Below are 22,289 nucleotides of genomic sequence, written 5' to 3' on the forward strand. Positions count from 1 at the left end.
GGGACATTGTAGTTGCAAATCCTGGAACGGCCAAAATACTTTTTTATTCAGTCGGCAAAAGAATTTTCGCTGTTTCTGTACTGGGTAAACCTTTATTTTGTCACCTGTATACCCAACTCTTGCGTAGACTGTACCTATAAGGTACCTCTTATGTAGAGTATGTACTACGTACTATCACTGTTGTTGTGATAACGGCTTTTGCTTCAACACCTACTCGTACTAAACAATGTATCTACAAACGTTTGCGTAACAATTTATTTTATTTTTGTTTCTTTGATCTATTCTTTGAACTATTTGTCTATTAGGGTGATCTTCTACCAGAGATGTGGTATTCTACGTTGCTCTGGATGCATTTGACTTCCACCATTCGTATTCATTGATACATATAGCTGAGCACTGGTGGAAACAGACTCAGCTAAAGTATGTTTTTTTATGGAAAGATACGTGCTATGGATGCTGTAGATGTGTCTTATGGATGGCTTCCCTACTATTGATACATTGCATACTCGAGCTGCGCATCTTCCTCGCACAGCTCGCATAGCTTAGTATCAATAGAAACGGTATACGTAACATAGTTTCACAGTTTAGCTATTACATCTTCGTAGCATAGCTACATAGTACATTATATCTAGTATACAGACAAAATTTTCAAAAATATTTTAAACAATTTAAGTAATTGGTTTTGTAAGAAGCTGTGGTAAGAAGGTTTTATTAAAAGATTTTTATTTACTAAAGACTTTTATTGGTTGTTTAAAAAGCACCAATTACTGACTACTGATAAATATTGGTATCAACAAATTTAGGTATCTAATAATTAGAAACAATGTCGCAGGCTTGTGATTGGTAAGGTTGGTTGCAATAAATTTACCGCATTGGTTGGGTAGAATCAAGCAAGTCTTTGAAATATTGGAAATACAAAATACCTATATTGGTGTGTTGTGGTTCCTTTTTAAAGATTTTGATAATCATCAAAGCTGGATTTATATTAATTAACTCATTCATATATTGTTGATATTTGTTAAATAACAAGAATAATGTTTAACAAATATCAACAATGACACCAATATTTCAAAATTTTCCATACGCGTAGTTTAGTAGGTTCTGAGCTTATTATAAAATGATAGGTTATTATAACTTCAACTCATGCTTAATACTATCTACTTTAAACAGAATAGACATACATGTAATCTGACATCAATTTTATTAGAAGTACCTAAGTTGGTAGGTACCTATCTTTTCTTATATTTATATATCTGAGTGATTAAGAGATTATATGATTCTGTAACGCGAAGACTGGAATTAGGTACCTATATTTCTAAAATCACATTTTTTAATCCTAGAAGGAGTAGGCAGAAGAGCACATATACAAGGAAACATCAAGTCTTCACCAGTTAAGTTATATTATGATTGCTGTGTATTAGAGTGTGTGTATTACCACATATCAAGCACAATTCCAAACTGCATTTTACAACAAATTACCTCAAAACCAAAAATCGCAATAATTGACCAAGCCAGAAACGAATTCGAGCACTCGAGCAACTAGACAAGATTTTATAATGACACTAAATAGATCACATATTGACTGTAAATAAATAAATAAATAGGTAGTGTAAATATTTTTCGTAAGAAAATGTTTGAGTCACTTTATTCTTAAAATCGTTTGTCGGCATACTTCGAATGCTCGACCTGCTTTCACACCAAAATGGTAAAAAGAATGAGTGATTGGGTTACCGCTATTTATAATTTGATACCACCAAATAAGGTGTATCCTGATTCCGTGTAAAATAATAATATGCTCGCTGTTGTACCTATAAATTGAATGCCTGATCTGCTTTCGATACTTATTACATTTTATCTTTTGGTACGAATTCACATCATGTTTTTTTTTCTGAAAGGTTAGTTAAAAATGAACAGCGGCGATTGCAAAACTAAAGTGTAGGAAAGCCCCCGGTCCGGACCAGATAACAGCAGAAATACTCCAGGCCCTGGGCGATAGGGGTATTGATAGCTTGCATTACATCTGCAACTGTATCTGGCGGACTGGCGTATGGCCAGGCGATTGGACTGGGTCCATCGTTCTGCCACTGCACAAAAAGGGCTCCACAAAAAACTGCGATAACTACCGCACACTTGCCCTTATATCTCACAGCAGTAAGATCCTCCTGCATATCATCAACGATCGTATCGGACACTTCCTTGACTGGCAGATCCCACAAGTCCAAGCAGGTTTTGTCAAAGGAAGGGGCACACGAGAACAGATCCTTAATGTAAGACAAATCATTGAGAAGTCGTATGAATTCAACACCTCTTTCATTATGTGCTTCGTTGACTACAGCAAGGCTTTTGATTGTGTCGACTGGCAGAGCTTGTGGAGGGTTTTGTCGGATCTGGGAGTACCGTTACATCTCACTGCTCTTCTCCAATCACTTTACCATAACAACCAAGGCAAGGTAAAGATTAATGACATCCTCTCAAAGCCCTTCAAGGAGTCAGACAAGGTTGCGTATTGTCTCCCATACTCTTCAACATATATGGCGAGTACATCATGAGGCGTGTCTGCGAAGACTGGGAGGGTGGAATTACTATTGGCGGATCAAAAATATCTAACTTGCGCTATGCTGACGACACCACCCTTTTTGCAGCTAGTGAGGAGGAGATGTCAGTGTTGCTGGCGAGGCTGGAGCAGGTCAGCGTGGAGTTGGGGCTCCATATAAACAGGGCTAAAACTAAGGTCATGATTGTGGACCGTAGCAAATCTCTTTCTATGTCTGGCACACTAAACCTGGATACAGTGAACGAGTTCGTCTACCTAGGCTCGACCATAACCAACAATGGGTCATGTGAACAGGACATTAGAAGACGCATTGGGATGGCAAGGAGTGCTATGTCACAGCTGAGCCGCGTATGGGCCGACAGGAACATATCTCGCAAGACCAAAAGAAAGCTCGTCACCTCCCTCATATTCTCCATCTTCCTGTATGGCGCTGAGACCTGGACCCTCAAAAGGGCTGATCGTTGCCGGATTGATGCCTTTGAAATGTGGTGTTGGAGGAAAATGCTCGGTATTCACTGGACAGAGCGTCGGACCAACGAGTCTATACTAGCCGAACTCCAATCACCCATGAGGCTCACCACCATCTGCCAAAGAAGATTTTTGACTTCTTTGGCCACATTGCCAGGAAGAGAGGTGATAACCTGGAAAAGTTGCTGATCACAGGAAAGGTAGATGGAAAAAGACCAAGGGGCAGGAGTCCGATACGTTGGTCGGACCAAATCTGTGCCACACTGGAGACCACAGTCTGCGACGCCATCCACATCGCCGAAGATAGAACAGCATGGCGAAATATAGTGAACCAGAGAGTTATTCGTCGGGGTCACGACCCTCAGCATTGAGGATAAACGACGCAAGGAGGAGGAGGTAAAAATGAATAAATTAAATGTGATAACCAGTTCTAAGTTAATTACGTTACGTACAAAATAAGTAACAATTGTATAATGACGGTAACTCTACATTTTTGAAACCACCTTAAATGAGTCATTTATTTATTTATTCTTATGGCACCCCAACGACTCGTTTACAATTCATATTTTTTTAAACATTGTAACAGAACTTATTTACAGTCATCTACTCATCCATTCTTGATTTCACTCATTGTCAGATTTTTATCAAGCTTTTGCCCCGCTTTGCACAGCTTAGGAACGTTTGGAAACAATGCCACTACAATGAAGAGCACAATTGCTTCATATAGAGACTAGGAAGTCCACAGAGATCACCTCTGAAAGTATCCGTGGTCTTCTTTCAGATGAGTGCTTGAATCGTGGTTGAAAAATTTTGAGTCTAATTTTATTAATGAGTAGCCACTGAGTAGCTGACCCGGCAAACTCCGGACTGCCTTAAACATCTTTTCTTACCTTCTAAACCTTCCCTGGACCTGCACAAACAATTCAAGAACATAATTTGACAAATCGTTCCAGCCGTTCTCGAGTTTTAGGGAGATACACAAACACCAATTCATTTTTATATATAAGATTCGCACGCGAATCAGATTTAGATTAGGGATTTTTATCAGTGGTGATACGGTGGCGGCGGCGTCTGGTCAGTGGCGACTTCGTGTATCTTTACAGCATTGCGAAGCTATCTATAAATCTACATGTCTTGCCTTTCATGTCATTACCATCACTAAGCATCTATAATTTGACCGTACTTAAATGCCACCATGTAGTCGTCAGTCCGCACCCGTTGTGCCCAAATCTCAATCGGCCCTTAGTATGCAGCTCCTGAATGGACTGGAAAGTAGTAGCAGTAAATAGACATGGTCTTAAAACACTATGATAAAATGATCCTAGTAAACCTATACCAAAGAGGTTAAACATGTCTTTCGTGTGTGGGAGAGCCATGCTTCGGCACGAATACCACGGCCTCACAGAAAACCGCAATGAAACAACGCTTGCGTTGTGTTTCGTTGTGTCAGTGAAGTTACCGGAGACCCAATTATCCCCCTTCCCAATCCCCGACACCTAGCTATCTCAATAGATAATTTTTTTCTTCTCTAATAACATCTTCTGATTTATTTCGTTGCGGGATTCAAGACAGTCATTCATGTCCCTGAGACGCGCCGGACTTCAATGTTTCAGTGGTTTCATGTTTGTATCTACTGAATCCTGGTTTACAGGAGTTGCAGCGGTATGGGAGGTTGTGGCGGGCTTGTACCAATAAAAAATCTCAATAGATAGGTTATTTATTTCGGCCTTTGGCGATATTATATTCATCTTGAAAATATTGGTATCTATATTTCTCTCAATATTTCTTTGTAGATCATAATAGCATAAAACAGTCTTCAGATCTGTAAAGGAATGGGTAGGAAGAGTAATAAGAAACAACAGTAAATGTGACTAAATTTAATTTGTTCTGAAATGTGAAGTTTGTTGTAACATCGTTACTCTCTGGTGGCACAATGCTTCGTACACATATAAAGTGAATAATAAGCATGTAATACGTATGACTACGAACTTTCTTGTACCATTGATATCAGTGCGAAATAGATGTGTGTTGCTTAAAGTAGTATGGCTTCAAGTAGGGTGACTTTATTTTAAATTTTACACATTATTTTGGATCATTTCCAAGATTTATCCTTATAAAAGATATGTACTTCAGACAGTAACCAGTGAGCCTTCGTATTAATCGTGTGATAAAAAAAAAACAATTATGATCTTATTGGGTTTACAATTACGACTTATTTATTTTGTATTACTCACGTACACTTTACGTAGTCATACGACAACGACTTCGCAGAGTATTAGCTCTGTTCCTGCGGATCCACTACGCAGGGTTACGCAGCATCTTCCGATCGACTACGCAGTGCTACGCAGCGTCTACGGATCAGCTACGCAGTGCTACGCAGCGTCTACGGATCGGCTACGCAGTGCTACCTGACGTCAACTTATCGACTACGCAGCAGCTACGCGGCATCTACGTAGATACTACGCAGCAGCTATGCGGCCCCTACTATTGACTACGCAGAGGCTACGTGGTGCTACGTCTTTTGTACGTAGCGGCCACACAGCGCTACGTATCAACTGCGCAGCGGTTACGCGGCACGTCAGCGATCACGTGAACGTCTACGCTGTTTGTGCGTGAATATTAATAATGAACTCTTAGTACGAAGGCATTTTTCCTACACAATATAAAAATACTTTGTAAAATGTTAAACCTGTATAAGACACATCAATGGTACAATATACTAATTAAAATATCATTACAATTTGGTTCAATCCATAGCTCGAAGGCACTTTTGATTTCCAAGGTATTGTATTGTGTTTGGAACAATAATTGCAGTCCTTATCACGTTTTGTGTTCCTATTTGTTTCGTTTTCAGGAGAAAATCCGTCAGCCATATCAAAAACACATATATTTTATTATATTGATTCCAAAAAAGACGGTGGTGATTTGATTATAAGGAATACAAACTTAAATATATCTGTCAATTTATTAATAATACTTCGAGCTTAACATGTGTGAGAACACAAAGAAGGTGATAAACACTGCAATGGTTTACTCTATAAAACTGCAGACGAGACGCCGCTGCGACAGTGAACAAATTAATTATGACAATATAAGTGGCAAATAACAAAATGTTAGTAAATCACACTTCTGGCAAAATCTACAAACTATATTTAAACACATTAAATCCATATCTATTTTCTCAATATAATATCTCAACTTTTTACACTCAACTATAAAAAATAGGTATATAAAAAGAATTTAAAAACACGTCATTGGTAATAAATTATCTTGTGACTTAGTCAACGTACTTAACTATGCACTTAAAAATAAACATTACACGTGAAAAAAGATACAAACAAAATCGCATAATAATAAGTAGCAATTGAAACAATAGTAAATACTTATAGAGAATAAGCAAGAACAGAACATAGTGAGGTACGATTTTTATACAGAAAAACGAGCTTACAACTACGGATTTTTATAAAACTAAAATTAAGTTTTAATTAAAAATATGGCATCTACCGACATGTTTATGGCAATTATTCGGTTTAAGAAAGTCAGCACAGACGAACTTTCGTCACAACTACATCTGCCTTAACATCTACGTTTAGCTGTTGTCTCGTCTTGCCTATGTTACGATTACAGACTACTTCCGTACAGCAAGTCACTATAATATTAAGGCCTCATCTGATTGTGTAATGTTTCAAAAGGCATTACGATAAAGTCATTCGTCTCTAGTTCATTAAATTTCTCTTGAAATAACTACATTCCGGACTAGAGGTTAACCTTACACGACAATCAGGTTTTTTAGATTTAAAGTTATAGCACAAATACCTTTTGGTTCCATTTTCACAAAGTTACAAAAGTTCGCACAAGTTTATACACGTAAAATTAAATGCAAGAAACAGTGGCAAGATTACAGTGCGTGGGTGTCACATGTTAGCTCCGATTTTATTACGTATGGAGATCTTATATGGTACATGAAGGATGTGAAGTGCGGGTTATGATAAAATCTTTTAAATATCTTTATTGCACTGGGGAAGTACAGATAACTACCAAAATGTTATTTATGAAACTCTTTCTTACCTTTTAAGTAAACTGTTGATAACAGCCGAGTTCATAACTGTATAGTATTATCTCAGCCAATATAAATAGTCTTGGTACATACATTTACTTATTTTTGTAGTTTCCTGTACTTCTAAGTGTAGTAAACAAAGCAATAGCCTGTATAATATACATGTAAATATATACATATACTTATATAAGATGTGGAACAGCATTAAATACAAGTATGCTATCGTAGTTACTTCAAGTTATGCTTGGTTACACTGTATAATATAAATAGAGGCAAGAAGCGCTATGAAAACGAAACTACATTTTTTGTAAATATAAGGCTAAATATTAATTAAATTCTACTTTCTGAAAAAACTGCAACAAAAATAACATTAGAGTCACTCAATATCGTTTTGGAATACATATATCATTGAAAGCTTATAGACGATTACAAACACATAAGGTACCAAGTCTTTACAACCGATACATATCGAAGCAAAATCATAATATAACAATCACCGTTCAATGGGATGTTTCCTAATGTTATTCAAGCTGCAGTGTAGGTATAACTTAGAGTAGCACAAAATACTAGTGACTATTCAAGATGGCAAATGCGTTATAGTAAATATTATAAGATTTAGGTATAAAATGTGTGGCCGGTTGTCGCCGTAGCGAGCGTACAAACACCTGGACGGAGGCAATAAGGCTGATTCAATATATTCCTCACTCAACTGCCTAAAGCACTTCGTAAGATACAAGTTAACATTATATTAGGCGCTACGTTATTAATTTTCTATAATATTTTAACTGTTAATATATTAGAAAGTATAAAATAAATACATATTATTTATCAATTATAAAATATGTATGATGAAACATGTTGCTTCATTTTGCCAGACAATTGTATAGGCAATCTGTTGATGATATGACAATGTGAAAAACAAACTTTAATAAATCGAGACTAGAAAGTGTAAAATTTGAATGTTCCAATAATACGATCTTAGGTCGTAAAGTACGAAGTTACATAATATAATATATTCAATTATAAACCTTACGGATTTTCCGTCTTTATGAGAACCGCAATTACAAGTATTTAATTCTTTATGACTCAATTTCTCTTGTCAGCCGTATAAAGCTACTGCAAGACGTTACTGTCAGAGTTATTACGTGGATTATTATAGACACCATTTTTAATCCAACGTTCCATTTTTTAAAAAAGGTTCGTATCTTTTCGTTAGTAGATAGGATACCTATTCTCTGAATATTGTTTCTTACATTTGTACAACATGCAACGCTGAGATCGTACCATTGAAACACGCGTCCGTACATTAAGACTAACATACTTCTACTTACTGATATTTACGCAATAATAATATTAAAAGATAATATCTTGGATATTCCTTGCTCTCTTATTAATTAACTTACTATAAATTAACTAATCATATCTAATGAATACTTAGAGCTTTTAATTCACGAAGTTTTTCATCGACACCGTTGCTTTTGTAGTGAGCAATTATTTTAGGAATCTCTTAATTTTTAGGGTTTGTCTATACCAGAGTTCTAATGTGGATAGTAAACAGAGGGTATACTTGTGATGATACCCTCCCCTGTCACTAGTCTATAAAATTATTATGGCTTAAATTATAAGTTACATTTTGCAACAGATGCTATTTACTAATTATATAAAAAGTATTGGTGATTCGGATTTGAACCAATGACCAATTGTTATTTCTGTTACACTTGCACACTAAATGCATGTTGTAATTAAACCAATCGGGATACATCTCGGCTCCAGTGATTGAAGCAAGACTCCAGCAAGGAGAGCCTTTAGCAACGGTGTCGCAAACCTCGCTCCATTAAAACGTTTGTCATTTTAATTTACATCATATCATGACTAATTGAGTCATTTACAATTAATAAGGTATATATTATGTAAAGCGATTTCCTTGGTAATGCTGTTGTATTGTACGTATTGTGACTTTATAGCGAGAATCGTAAATTTATGGTTAACTGATAGTTGTGTACGAGTACTTAACTACTTACTCACATTAAGTACCATCACTCTTGAACGATGGAAGATTTGTTTCAATAACAATATTCACTGGAAACTTTATTAACAGTCGTAATGTCAATGACACTTGAAGTTCGTGGGGTGTTGTCAGCTTCGCTTTAACAAAATATACAATAAGCATGGTTGACATGTAGTGAGCCGATGAGCCGGAGCACCGTGCTCGTCACAGTACGCCGTAGAACGTGTCCATCAGGGTAGTGTCCAGGTCACACTCCAGGAAGATGCTCTCACTGCACTCCTCCTGGAATAGAAAACGAGCGTATGAAATTAAAAACGTATTCTCAAATATGATTCAATTGTTAAGTAAATTACTTAAAAAGACTAAAATGATTTTAGGAGTTTGATAATGGGGCAGTTTTAAAAACAGCTATGAAAATAGTTTCTGTAATATAAGAAAAGTATGTGAAATTATGAAGCAGACATTGACATTGGAAAAATGTAGTTACCTGAGTGTTGTGTGGAGCGGGCGGCTGATCCCCGCCCCTCCTCGTGTGTCATTTAGACGTCTTAGGCAGGTGCCTCTTCATGTGCAGTGCCAAGTGGTCTGAGCGTGCGAATGAGCGCTCGCAGACGGCGCATTTAAATGGCTTTGCCCCCGTGTGCTTGCGGTAGTGACGCGTCAGCTCGTCAGACCGCGCGAATCGCCACTCGCACTCCGGCCACTGACACGTGTACGGCTTCTCACCTGGGAACACAGAACTGGTCACTGCCACTGATGTCCAGCACGAACGCGTGCAACGTATACCATGACATTACATTATCTATTTGCGACATATTTTGATGGCGACCACATTTTAACCACTCACTAGTGGCTGGTGCAGTGGCACTATTAACACGACTGCGTTTACGAGGTTGTGGTGTCGTTCCGATGTGGTACTTTGTGTATTGTCTAGACAGGCCTTTGTTATTCCTTCACATTTACAGTTAGCTCGTCCTAATTCATCGGACACTGCACTTGATTGTATATCAAGCATGTAGGTATCATGCAAGATTCATGTACGGTGACAGAATCGTGTCATCGATGCAGCACCCATAGCCGTAATGCTGTCATATCATCGAGTCACGTCTCGAGCTATTTCCAGAAACTGAACGAAGGAAATTTGCCTAATCGGCAAGCTTTGTTGACTTTCATAATTTCAGTCCGATATCAATGAACTCTACCACGTGTCTATACGGAAGTTTGTGTAGAGCCCTGCGTACTAGGTCAAATTAAGGTTTTTAGAAAGTAGTTACTAGGTAAGAAGTCTGTGTTAAATAAATTGGACAAGTGACAATATACTGCGGTGAAATTTAAACGATACTCGTAGCACAGTAGGTACTTAGGAACATTGTTGCCATTAGGTATATTTGTTACTTTCGCTGGGCTGTTGAGTAGTCCACGTACATAGTAAGGAGACGGTTGGGTCAAATTGAAATACAAGACTTCTTCGGACATGAGGTTCTTAGTACTAACAGGATATATTCGCATTGCCACCTAGATTATGACAGTCATTTCGCAGTCGCAGGTCAGTAATATAATTATGAGTGCAGGTTATACCTGTGTGTATCCGCTGGTGCGCCTTTAGATGCGAACTTTTTGTGTAGACTTTGGTACAACCTGAAAATAACAGTCCCTTTATTAAAATACACTTATGTTTGACGTCAGGAGAAGAGTAGTTCGAGAAAAACAACATACAACACAAACAAAGGACAAACAGGATTGACTGTTCGATTAAATTATGTAGATTTATGTCGCATGCATGCAAAATGCGGATGTTTTACCGTTTTCCACCAGATCTGAGATCGATCAGAACAAAGTATTGGTGAAGCGTGGGTGGTTCAAAAGATTTAGGGTTATATTCCCAACCGCGAGGTCACCGGCACACTGACCAATCAGCTCGTAAAACTTGGCTAGCTAGCTATCTTTATTGTATCGACAGTTTACTCTAGATTGTGCTAGATGCTAGTTCCATTGAACATATACGTTGGTAAATTTATTTTTAGTTTGTAAGCCAAATCAATTCCGAAGACAAAACTAAGCATCTCAATGATTTTGTTTATATGTTTCCAAAGTCTAGCATGTCTCTGGTGTTGCAGATGTATCTACGCATAGTCATAATTATTGCGTACCTAGTTGGATGTTTTTTTTACAATTTGTTTGCGTTATTCCTGCGTTGTGAATGTAACCTTTCGATTACTCTAATCAAGTCTGAATACGATTGATGTTGGGAATATGATCAATGTGTGATATTTGATGTTGGTGTTACCTATGAAGTCACAATGGTGCACTCTTCTCTTCTCAAGCTCGGGGTTGTTCCGCCGGTTGTACTTGACGTGGTGCGGCGGCGCCAGGCGCGCGTGCTGCAGCGGCGCGTGGTGCACTGGGGGCGGCGGCGGCTGCGGCGCCACCTGCACCGGGGCCATCGGCTGCATCGGAACAAACTATTTTCTTTACTTTAACCATCACACAATTTATTTGTTCTTACTTCATGTAAATAAAACTGCACATTATTTCTATTCATACAGCCTTATTGTGATTTAATTTTTGCACGTATTACATATATACGATAAGATTAGAGTTATGTTAAGTTAGTCACCTGTGCATGGTGATGTTGGTGCGGGCCAGGATGTGGCGGCACGTGCGGCGCCCTGAGCAGCGGCGGCGGGTGATACGGCGGCGGTGGCGTGCGCCGGCCTGCGCCCTGCGAATAACACCACAAATGTTGCTCGACTCATAAATCGGGAACTTCATTATCATTTACAGGACCTTACCACTGTCCTGATCACAATTTTAATACCAAAATGACTCCCGACTGTACTATATATTTATTACTTTACTGCAATAAAAGAAGTGATACAACATAATAGATCGCTGAGCAATAGATGGTACCATCCGTACGCGAGCGACGCCAGCTCTCTGGAGGTGCGTGTTACCTGCATGGTGTTGCCGGGGCTGCCCTGCTCGGAGCTGGGCGGCGTCAGCGGGGACATGTAGACGAGCCGCGAGGGCGGGTACTTGGCGAACGAGGTGTTCGGCTGGTGCGGCGGCTGGTGCTGCGGCGGCTGCGGGTGCGCGTACGTGGGCGGCGCGCACAGCCTCTCCGTCTTGATCTCGAGGGGACTGAGTAGCGGGGTGGTGCACTCCTCCAGGAGCGCCTCGTCAGCTTCCAGCTTGACGTGTGTGGAGCCGAGCGGCGCGAGCATGTTTGCGTTCTCGGGGTCGATGTTTCTGATGGAGGAAGCGATGTCCTCCCAGAGGGCAGGCCGGAGGAATGCATCGTCGCGTGAGGAAGTTCCACCATCGAAAAGGTCCATGTGGGCGGGCGCGAGTGAGGCGCCCTCCTGCTTACACAGCAGCGACTCTAGCTCAGATGTCTGTAACAAAACAAACAGACGCCATTTTATGATTTGCAGATACTTATCGCGACCCTATTATGAAAATCCTATGCTAATCCTAATATTAATGCTAATAACATTAGAAAGTCTTCTTGATTTAATGTTTAGAGTGTTGACTACAAAGAAGTCCTGTAGATCTGAGGATAATAAACTTAAGAATTTATAGCTTTAGCATTATCTCGATAGATACAACACCAGGCTATGATTCCGCACTGTTAGATATATATCCTTTATATAATACGTGTCTCGAAAATCATGAAGTACCTAGGTACCTACCTATGTGACCAAGACGACATATTTTAACTAGTCCATTAGGTACTTATATTCCTATTTACCTACTTATTAATATCTACAAACATTTTCTCAGAAAAGTAGGCTGCTTATAATTGCCAGTAAGTTGATGGGTTTTCTAAAAAGTTTACCTTTGCGTTTACCATAAGTAAAGTGTTTACTTATCAATGTTTTGGCTATGAATTAGGTAAGCAGTCAGAACGCCCGAAACACCAATGTTTATACTTTATTACCATAAAAAAGCTCAAACATGTTGCGTGCTCCTGGAAACTGATTGGCTTCATCAATCATACTTAAGAGGATTACAGTTACGATTAACATTATGAATTTACACAATTTGAACAATTTCTCCATGATAGGTGGGCAAGCGGTGTTGCGGCGCGCGCGGCGCGGCGTGCGATATTAGCATACAATAGCGGCAAGCCCACGCGCGCGCGCAGGTGACGAGCAAGAGCTTTCATATCGGATCACTTCATACGTACACATTTCGGGATGAGATTCTGACATCGAAATTAATTTAAATTGTCAAATCAACATGTCAACATTTTATTCTATGTGAAGTATTGTCAGATATGTCAAAGGAGAAAAGTAATCAATCGTTTTATGGGCCACAATATAATTGTAGATAAATTAGAAAGTGTTTAATCTTTACGCACTTCGATAGGAGTACACCTTAAACGACTGCACGCCGTTTACGAGTGACGATAAAATTAATGTAGTTGTAGTAAAACTTGTAGGCTGTACTACGTAGTGCGTAGTGTGTGCGCCTGCGCCTGTACACCTGCACGGTTAATCAATCCGTGCGTCGATGTCAGACCCAATCTTTGACATGTCTTTAAAAGTTCTGTTTTTTAATTATTTTTTATTTCCATTTACCCGTTTATTTAGTTGGAATGTGTGTATTTACCTTTATACAGGATGTTGAAGAAGTTACGTTTTCTCATAAACGATTGCACAATATACCATGATATTAATTAGGTACCAATTGAATGTACTTGATGTTTAAGTATACTTATTAGTATAACAATACTGTAAATATTGAATGAATAAGCGCTGTTATTTCTAAGTATATGTAGACTAGATAGGTATCTGGGTAAAGGTAAGTGTGAAGTAATTTCCTATTAGTTCATACCATGATAGAATATGTAAATATTGATAAGTTATGTGTAGTGCTTTATCTGTTTGCTTTTCTATTGTTTAATGTAGACGACTTCAACTAGCTATATACTACGATTAGATGCGCATAGTTTACACGTAATTCGTTTTTACTATTAAATAGAACGCAATTCGTGCATGTTCTGTAATTCGATTCGTTTTTTGTTGCGAACAGGTGAAATAGAGTTAAAGTAATCGGTGAGCCCGGTCGGCAGCGATCGGAACCTCTTTGGAGCAGCGTGGGGTGTCGCAAGTGCGCCGGACCGCGCGAATTCCTTCCATGACCTTTGCGGATCGAACGATTGCGCAGTGGCTCCTCCACCGCGACTAGACGAGCTTGAGCAACAACCACATAGACTATACTGCCGCAGAACCACACCGCACCACGTACTGGTCTCTAGGAGACAAAGCCCATTAATAAAAACCACACTGCACTACACAGAACAACATAGCCTAGAGCGTGTGTGAAACACATAACATACTTCGTTTTTTTAATTTCTTTTAGATGTTCCAATAAATGTAATTAACGAACAAATAAATTACTTTATTATAGTTTATATCTATACCTAATTTTCAACGTTATGTAGGTATGATTGGTGTCTATCTATATTTAGGCATTTAGGTATTCAGTGACAATGACAGATAACGATAACTACACGTGTGCCACGTAATGCTGCTCATGAATATGAGCCTCTAGCATGGCTTGAAACTCGTCGAGTTTCTCGTCAAACAGTTACAGGAGTAATTAATGGTTTGGTATTTATCCTGGTATAACTCTAACGTCACCGTGACTATTCGATAGCTGGAAAATGATTGCGTACTAAAAGCTGAGACTTGTCTGTGTGTAAAGTTAATTTTATTCTTTGCGCTGGGCGGTGCGCTAGGCACCGTATTCGCATCGGTTTAGCTCATTTACGAAGCCAGCTAAATCAGTCGGCTTATACCGAACAGACAGCTATTGTGAAATGAAAGAACCTCCCGCGGATTTGCACCGGCCAGTGATGAAACACGCACTTGCACCAGATTATATCTCAAATCTAATAGATTGTTGTTGTTATTTATTTCGACCGTTGAATGGAGCAAGTGCCCCGACGCCAATCTACTTAAAGTTTATATTAGTAAGGTCGCTTGCACCATGAACACTGACAAATGTATCGAATTATTCGTATCTTTATCTTAATTTTAGGGTTCATTTGTCTTACATTTCTCATAAACAATTTACAATCACTATTGTGATTAGATCTTTTATAATTTTTGAGCCTACGCGTGTATATAGAAAATGATAATCGCTAAATCACTTAATCATATCAGTGGTAATGCCAGCATTATCTTACTGCACACAATAATATGAATGGCTGAAAATGTAGGCAGGTTTTGACAAATCCCTAATGTACACACTCTCATTTGAATTATCTATATCACATGTTACCTAATGATAACGATTACAAAGAAAATATGGAGGTACAACCACGAGCATTTGTATTTCATATCAATATAACATGTACATAAATAACGTTATCTATTGTATATCTCTGACGAATAGTGCGAAATTGCATTAATATTTGTGTAATAGGTATTATAATGAAAAGAAATAAAGGTAGATAGGAAACTGTGCTAAAAATGTGCGTGTTGTGATTGGTCCTGGCAGAGATGACGACTTTCATGGCGGACGTTCATAAAGAGAATAGGTATTGCGTCGCGACGCTGCGCACGTGCTGCGGACCCACCGACCAATGACGGCCGTGCTGACGTCGGCTAGAAAATGGCCGCCATTTTCTTTTTGATTGTGTAGGTAGGTTGGATGTTGGATGGTGTGTAGCTACAAACGATTTAAAGTTATAACTATAAAATATCCGGATGTATGACAGTGTCCAGTTTACAATTTTTAAAGCATTGCTGCAAAAATCATCAATATCACTTCCTAAAACAATCAATTGTGCGAATCTTTTGAATTAATTGAAGGCCATGTCTAATAATGAATATTTTAAAACTTATTGATATGTTTTCGAGTTCAAAAAATCTTCAGTTTTAATAGAGTACAAGATAAGTAGACCGTTTAAATAGGTATTTAGTAGGTGGGTAATAAAAACAATTTAATGACATTTGTTACTACTCAATGCAGAGCTAGGTGTATAAAACCCTGCGTGCTTAACAGCTATTCGCGAAAGCAATTCTATTTTCTCCTGCATGAACGCCTACCTACTTCATAAAAGATTACTTAATAGTCAATAAACCACAGATAATAGCTTAAATTCAATGAAGAATGGCGATAACACAGCGGAATATTAACATGTTCGAATTATTTCTCCATCTACATAATTTTCTATAAGTTTATATTTATGTATTGTAAGTGTGTCAAAATAGTTGTAAAACAAATTGATAATATTAACAAGAGAACATGCCGTCCACGCTCCGGTCGAATAGATGTTGACCCGTTGCCATGTCGAAATGAAAAGTAGGATGAAATCTAGAAAGAATACCTACGACAGTCAACTTGATATCTACTTATAGAAGTGATAGTAAAACTAGTTTTATAAACAAATTGAACTTCGGAATACCAAATATAATTAAAATCATAAAACGTACCGCTACATCAGAAAGCTTTTTAGTGTTGCTAAAATATCATAATTCATTTCTATGAAATAGTTAGTGAAATGTCAGTATTCTTAGATATTTCATTTGTAAATGTCCGATGAAGCTACGAAGGTGGTGTGTATTTAGTGCGCATTACACTTATTGCAAAATATGTGAATATATGTCATGAAAGCTATTCCTAATGAAAAATTGTCCGTCGGCAATAGCAGGAAATGTAAAAGGTCAGAGGAGGTCAGCGCACAATGTGTACGTAGCCACGCGGCCGCGCTAGGCCACGTAGGCAATCCACATAAACCTTCCCGCCGTCACCCGCGGGACTCTGCGCTAATTAGCTTTAAGGGAACGCATATGACAATCCACTGTTTGAACTGTCTGTCACATGTTATGACAGTCGAGTATGTTCATTTTCAGATATAAGAGCCAGTGTTACAGGATTAGATACTATAAAGAAGTTACAAAAACTGTTAGAAAAAATCGTACTACGACTTGATTTATGCCTGAAATACGTATAGTATAATGTATACATTTCTTTGAACACCGCATGACGGTAAAGACATTATAACAACCCCCTAATAGACAATATGACCTTTTCAATAATGTATCCTCATATGAAAAGAATTAAAATTGCCGTCTCATACCGTTATGGCATTGTTTGAACAGCGCGTCTCGTCGACTGTCGTCGCTCTATTTCCATAATTCAACTTACGCCCACGACAATTCATTCTTCCATACGCATACAATACTATGTAAAACAATTAAAATACACATGTTGCCGCCTTAATGTAAAGTCGTAAAGTTCATATTGCAAACAAATGTTCTTGGCTAACTGTACACTAGGCTCTGATGTAGGTAATCGGCATAATTCACAAAGTGACGATTATCATTATTGTAGTCTTGTGCCACGGCGATGGGGGCACGGTGACGGCCATACAATGCAGCCGGCTCAGGCCTGCTGGAAACTTCCGATTCATATCGTATAATCTATGACACTATAACCTGACCAAAATCTGCATAAGCTATGAAAGGTAGAAACTAAAGCTTTCAGTTTGGCTTTAATAATGATGAATCAAAATAATTCCTTAACATTGTTCCACGTCGGCCGCCCAGTCACTTACAAAGTAAGGCTTTTTATCATCCACTAGGTACCCCTAAAACTTATGACGACAATAACTAATAGTAATAACATTTTATAGGCAGTGAGCTCACATTGCCACGGAGTCGGGAGTCGTATTTATCGGTTGGGCGGACTGGGGCGGGCGGCGTTAGGCGGATCGATAAGAACCGCCCACCGGGGTGGGGGCTACTCTAGCTTAGAATATATTTTAATACAAAATACTGACCTGGGTCCTGTGCCACTTTTTAATGACAAATAATAACTGTTGTCCAGTGATTTGAATAATATTTAAGTACTTACCATTAACTAATCTTTTAGCGGAAACGCAGCTGAGGTAATCGGTTAGCAAACAAGCGGAACGTAGTTAAGGCACTATATTAACTTCAGATTAGATAAATACTTAGTACCTACACCATGGTGGTTTACACCACATCAAAACTGCGCTAATTATTTCAGTCAGTATACCTTTTATGCTGTACGTAGAGTTTCAGATGCAGTACAGAGATATTGGATACCAAAAAATAAACTATTTAAAAAAAAATTGTTTGTCGAAATGGCACGTGTCTCACGGTGGCGCTTGATAGAGGAAAATAAATTGTAATTCGAGTAATGTTTGCATTTCCCATAATTTTAGCTAAATGCCGGGTCGGGGGCGGCCGCCGGGGCTCCCGCTAAACACACCGACCATCTCATTCACCGTGAGTTATGTAGCTACTGTTTACCATTGTCAATACTTTTTATATATTCGTTATGATGTTGTCCAGTGTTTACGTACCTATATTTTATGAGAAAAACTTTCTTCTCTGATAAGCTTGAATAAAAATATTATAGTTTTCGTTGGTTCTAAGAACGTTTGCTAAGCACTTTAATTTCGAAAGCCATTGAAAATATTCGTGTAGATACGCTAATCAGTATGTAATGCAGAAGTAAGGGTAGTGTATACTGTATAAGCGTAGCCAGAATACTACGTCTAATGATACAAGTATAAATATAATGAATAAAAGTATATATAGTTTACAGGTAGGTACAATAAGTGTGTAAGTATGCAAGTGATAATAATAGGAATGTATTAACAAGTGTATAAAAACCGCCAGTGTTCACAGAGCGTGTGTTGCCGCGACTGAGTAGGTAAATAGCCGCGTGCCGGCCGCGCGTGCCACTTCATGTAAAAACAACATTACTATTACGGACTAGAATAAAATAATTCACATTTATACATACACCGCATACCTACCTCGGTCGAACATAAAAATATCCATCTAAATAATGTTAGAGTTTAAAGTATTTCCTGCCTAGGTAGTACTTTCATTTCCTTCCGCGTACATTTCTTAATGTAGCGAAAGCAATAAGTGAGTAGCGTTCACAGTCTGGTTAAAAGCGTATGAAATAAATTAGACTGTAAACTTAATGGAAATATGATTCCCACGAGTGGTGTGCCAAACAGATTGTTTATGTACATATTGCACAAGTTGCATACATACCTGACGCATGCTGCAGTCTATCTTTCATACGATCAGTAATCAGATTCTGCGGCGGGCAGCGAGCGGGAGCCGCGCCGCACATGACGCGCACATCCACACATTAGGACTCCACTAAAGTTGACATTACTTGGTAAGCCTCACGTTTTCCTGTATTACTCACGCCAGTTAGCTTTCATGTCACTACCAAGTAAATTCGAGAAAGTACTTGAATCATATTCTAGTGCCTACACATAGAACATAGCACGTATAGGTATATAGGCAGCGAACAAAATGTTTAATATCCACAATGTCCAAGTTAATGGAATTTGGGAGTAAAATGAACTATGCAGAGCGGTGTCGTGCTGTCTTAGTCATACTCGATAAGTACCGTGGCCGCAGCAATGGTGCTATTAACAAATCACCGTATAAATATTCATGGGTGATCCCCTCGCCAGCCCGAGGGATGAGCAATACGTATAGTTTTAATAATAAAAACATATTAGCCGCATCGCATGTCTGTCTTTCCGTGACCGGGCAGTTTTACACCTGGCCGAATGGGGAGATGGGTAGATGGAAGGCGGAATATGGGAGGGTAGACAGGGGTTTATGGGGATAATGGGTAAAGAGGAGGTGGGGGCAGAGGCACCGTTTGTCAGCGGCCAGCTATTAATGAATGTGCCCATAATGTTTATTGTACCCGCTCACCAGTTTTTAGGCAACGTTTCTAAGTCATCGTTTTGTAAATTAACGTTTATGCCCATCGGCTATACCGTACACATAAATACAACATTGAAATGTATAAATTACAAAATGTCTCAAGTACACCGTGGTCTTTATGTAATTAATGCATGTTCGTCTGAGATTTTTTATTAATATTTGTGTGTTACACATTGCATATTTGTTAATTATATTTTTTTCTTGAATGAGCCCATCAATTTACTATTTTTTAAAAGAAGTTACCGGTGAACGTAGAAAGGGCGAGCTGTCACAATAATCAGTAGTTAGAGGGTCGCAATAATCACGTGCCCTCGTTTACACGTTTGACTCCGTTTTATTATAATAATGAAATTATTAGAGAGCGAGGGTCGGTCGCGTGTGGCCGCGCGACCCCTCTCGGATCGCCATTACCTCATTAAAAGATAGTCTGATGCTACGACTGCGGGGGTAGTTTAACTTTTTAATTTAATGTATTGTGCTTGCGGTTAAATACTTTCGTATTGTGAAAAGGTGTGATTTTACGAGGGCCCGCTGGTATCGATTATTCATTTACACCGCTACGCCCGTTAATCGTCGAATGTATAGTATAAACTGTTTGAACACTAACTTCTGTTGCGTATAACAACGAATGGAGGTAAAAATTATGGTTATTGTCCTTTTATATTTGAAATGTAGATAATTATTTATGATAACAAGTACAAGTAGAGTTATTCTTATTTCCAAAATCGCATGTAAGTTGTTACTCTAAAAAGACTTAACTAATTTTCAGTAGCCACGAAACTTCTTGGTTTCTTTCTTCATCGAACGCCTAGAATGGCAGACATCTATTTAAACTGCAAGTTAAATACGAATAGGGAAATATTACCATACGTTACGTGTTGTTTGCAAATGTCAATTGTCATTAGGAATAGTGTGGTAGGAAGTTCGCCAGGGTAGACTACCCAGTTAATTATGTAAACAGAAGTAGATGTTCTGAGGCAAAACAGTTGGTAACTTAAGCATATTGTTAATTTTCAGGAACACACACTTGAAAGCGCATTCAGATAGGTGATCATACTGAAATTATAAATTAATTATCTAAGTATGTTAATGGTGGTTTCCGTAGGTATAATATGTGTTAAATGCCTACATGGATACTTATAGCTAAAATAAAATGAATCGGCGCCAAACAGTTTGTGTTTAACCTCGTCGACGACATGATTTGGTTGCGAAAACTGATATTTAAATTGAATGTAAAAGTCTGGTGTTCATTATGGAAGTCAATTAGCGAGCGAAGAAGGTAACAATCTGGCAAGAAGGGGGTCGTTGGTGGGCACCGAACAACTAATTAGCTAATGGATGGATCGCCCCTGCCCGTGCCTACTGCGCTCGTGCCGTAATGGATTGTAGCACGCTCGCCACCTCGCGCCGGTCACATCTCGAATTTCGTCTGCTTCACCTTCCCGCTATGAAAAATATGGATTTTTAATAATGTGTAGAAATGTGTACTCAAGCAACTAAATAGTGTTAAATGTTAGTTGATGTTTTTCTGATAGAGTCGTGTTATTTAAATACATAGGTATGTCTACGTAAATTGCCTTAGTTTTTTAGGTATGTCTTAGTGCCAGATACTGCTGCATAAATTCAGTTTCCCTATTATATTTTGCGTTTTAAGTCCGCACTTTAGATCGAAAGTAATGAAATCTAATTGTATGGTAAAATTTTACTTTCGTAGTAAACATAACAATTAATTTCGTAGCCCTGGACTCAGGTTTAGAATGGACATTACAATGCTAGTCGAATTGATTTTAAGATTTTATTTTTTTCTATTCACATCGGTCCGATCGTAATTTTATGATGATTACCAAATAACAGAAAGTTGATAAAAATAAGGTAAGAAAAAAGTGTATGTCTAAATTGAACATGTAAAACAATCAGCTTTCAGTTAGCAGTTAAGATCTAACTATAGCTTTCCAATTGTTATCAGAAAGTCGGAGTTAGATAAAATCGTAAAACTATCAAGGCAAATAATTTTATTACTCTGTCGTAAATTCAATTCATTCTTAACAAATCGTTTTAGGTATTTACACCGTGGAAGAAAATTGAGTCGTATCGAATGTCAAAATGGAAACAGCATTCATTTCATTGCCTTCCTTTATCTATTGTTATTATACATTTATTAGTGCAATTAGCAAATTCATTATAATAAACTGTAGAGCACTTATTACTACCATTTCGTATTGCGTGTTAACTTATGCGTTTATTGTTATTAATACTTATTACCGTAGATATTTTTGATTCAATTTAAAGATTGATTGATTGGATTTTCTTAATATGATGGATTTTTGTAACTATGAATTCCACATTTCTATAGCTTACCTATAGCATATCGATAGACCATGTAATTAGCAACAGGAGCAGTATTGACCCACGATAGATAGTAATAAATTTCCTTTTCGACCTTTATCTAAAAAA

The 22,289-nt window shown here is 38.2% G+C and overlaps 1 protein-coding gene across 3 annotated transcripts in view; it reads right to left on the reverse strand.

Annotated features, from left to right (window-relative positions):
- Positions 1–4,884: 4,884 nt before the first annotated feature.
- The window catches only part of LOC118264034 (dendritic arbor reduction protein 1), a 61,877-nt gene continuing 44,472 nt past the window's right edge, over positions 4,885–22,289 (reverse strand). For 2 of the 3 annotated variants that reach the window (XM_035576356.2, XM_050704114.1), the window contains exons 3-8: positions 12,042–12,482; positions 11,705–11,809; positions 11,375–11,549; positions 10,666–10,725; positions 9,575–9,813; positions 4,885–9,369 (exon numbers count right to left, since the gene is read on the reverse strand). In XM_035576356.2, the coding sequence (XP_035432249.1) occupies positions 9,623–9,813; positions 10,666–10,725; positions 11,375–11,549; positions 11,705–11,809; positions 12,042–12,482 (972 nt within the window). In that variant the 3' untranslated portion in view covers positions 4,885–9,369; positions 9,575–9,622. The remainder of the gene's footprint in view (positions 9,370–9,574; positions 9,814–10,665; positions 10,726–11,374; positions 11,550–11,704; positions 11,810–12,041; positions 12,483–22,289) is intronic. The other variant, XM_035576365.2, reaches the window with a different exon arrangement.

This window comes from Spodoptera frugiperda, chromosome 25, assembly GCF_023101765.2.
Source record: "Spodoptera frugiperda isolate SF20-4 chromosome 25, AGI-APGP_CSIRO_Sfru_2.0, whole genome shotgun sequence".
Classification (NCBI taxonomy): domain Eukaryota; kingdom Metazoa; phylum Arthropoda; class Insecta; order Lepidoptera; family Noctuidae; genus Spodoptera; species Spodoptera frugiperda.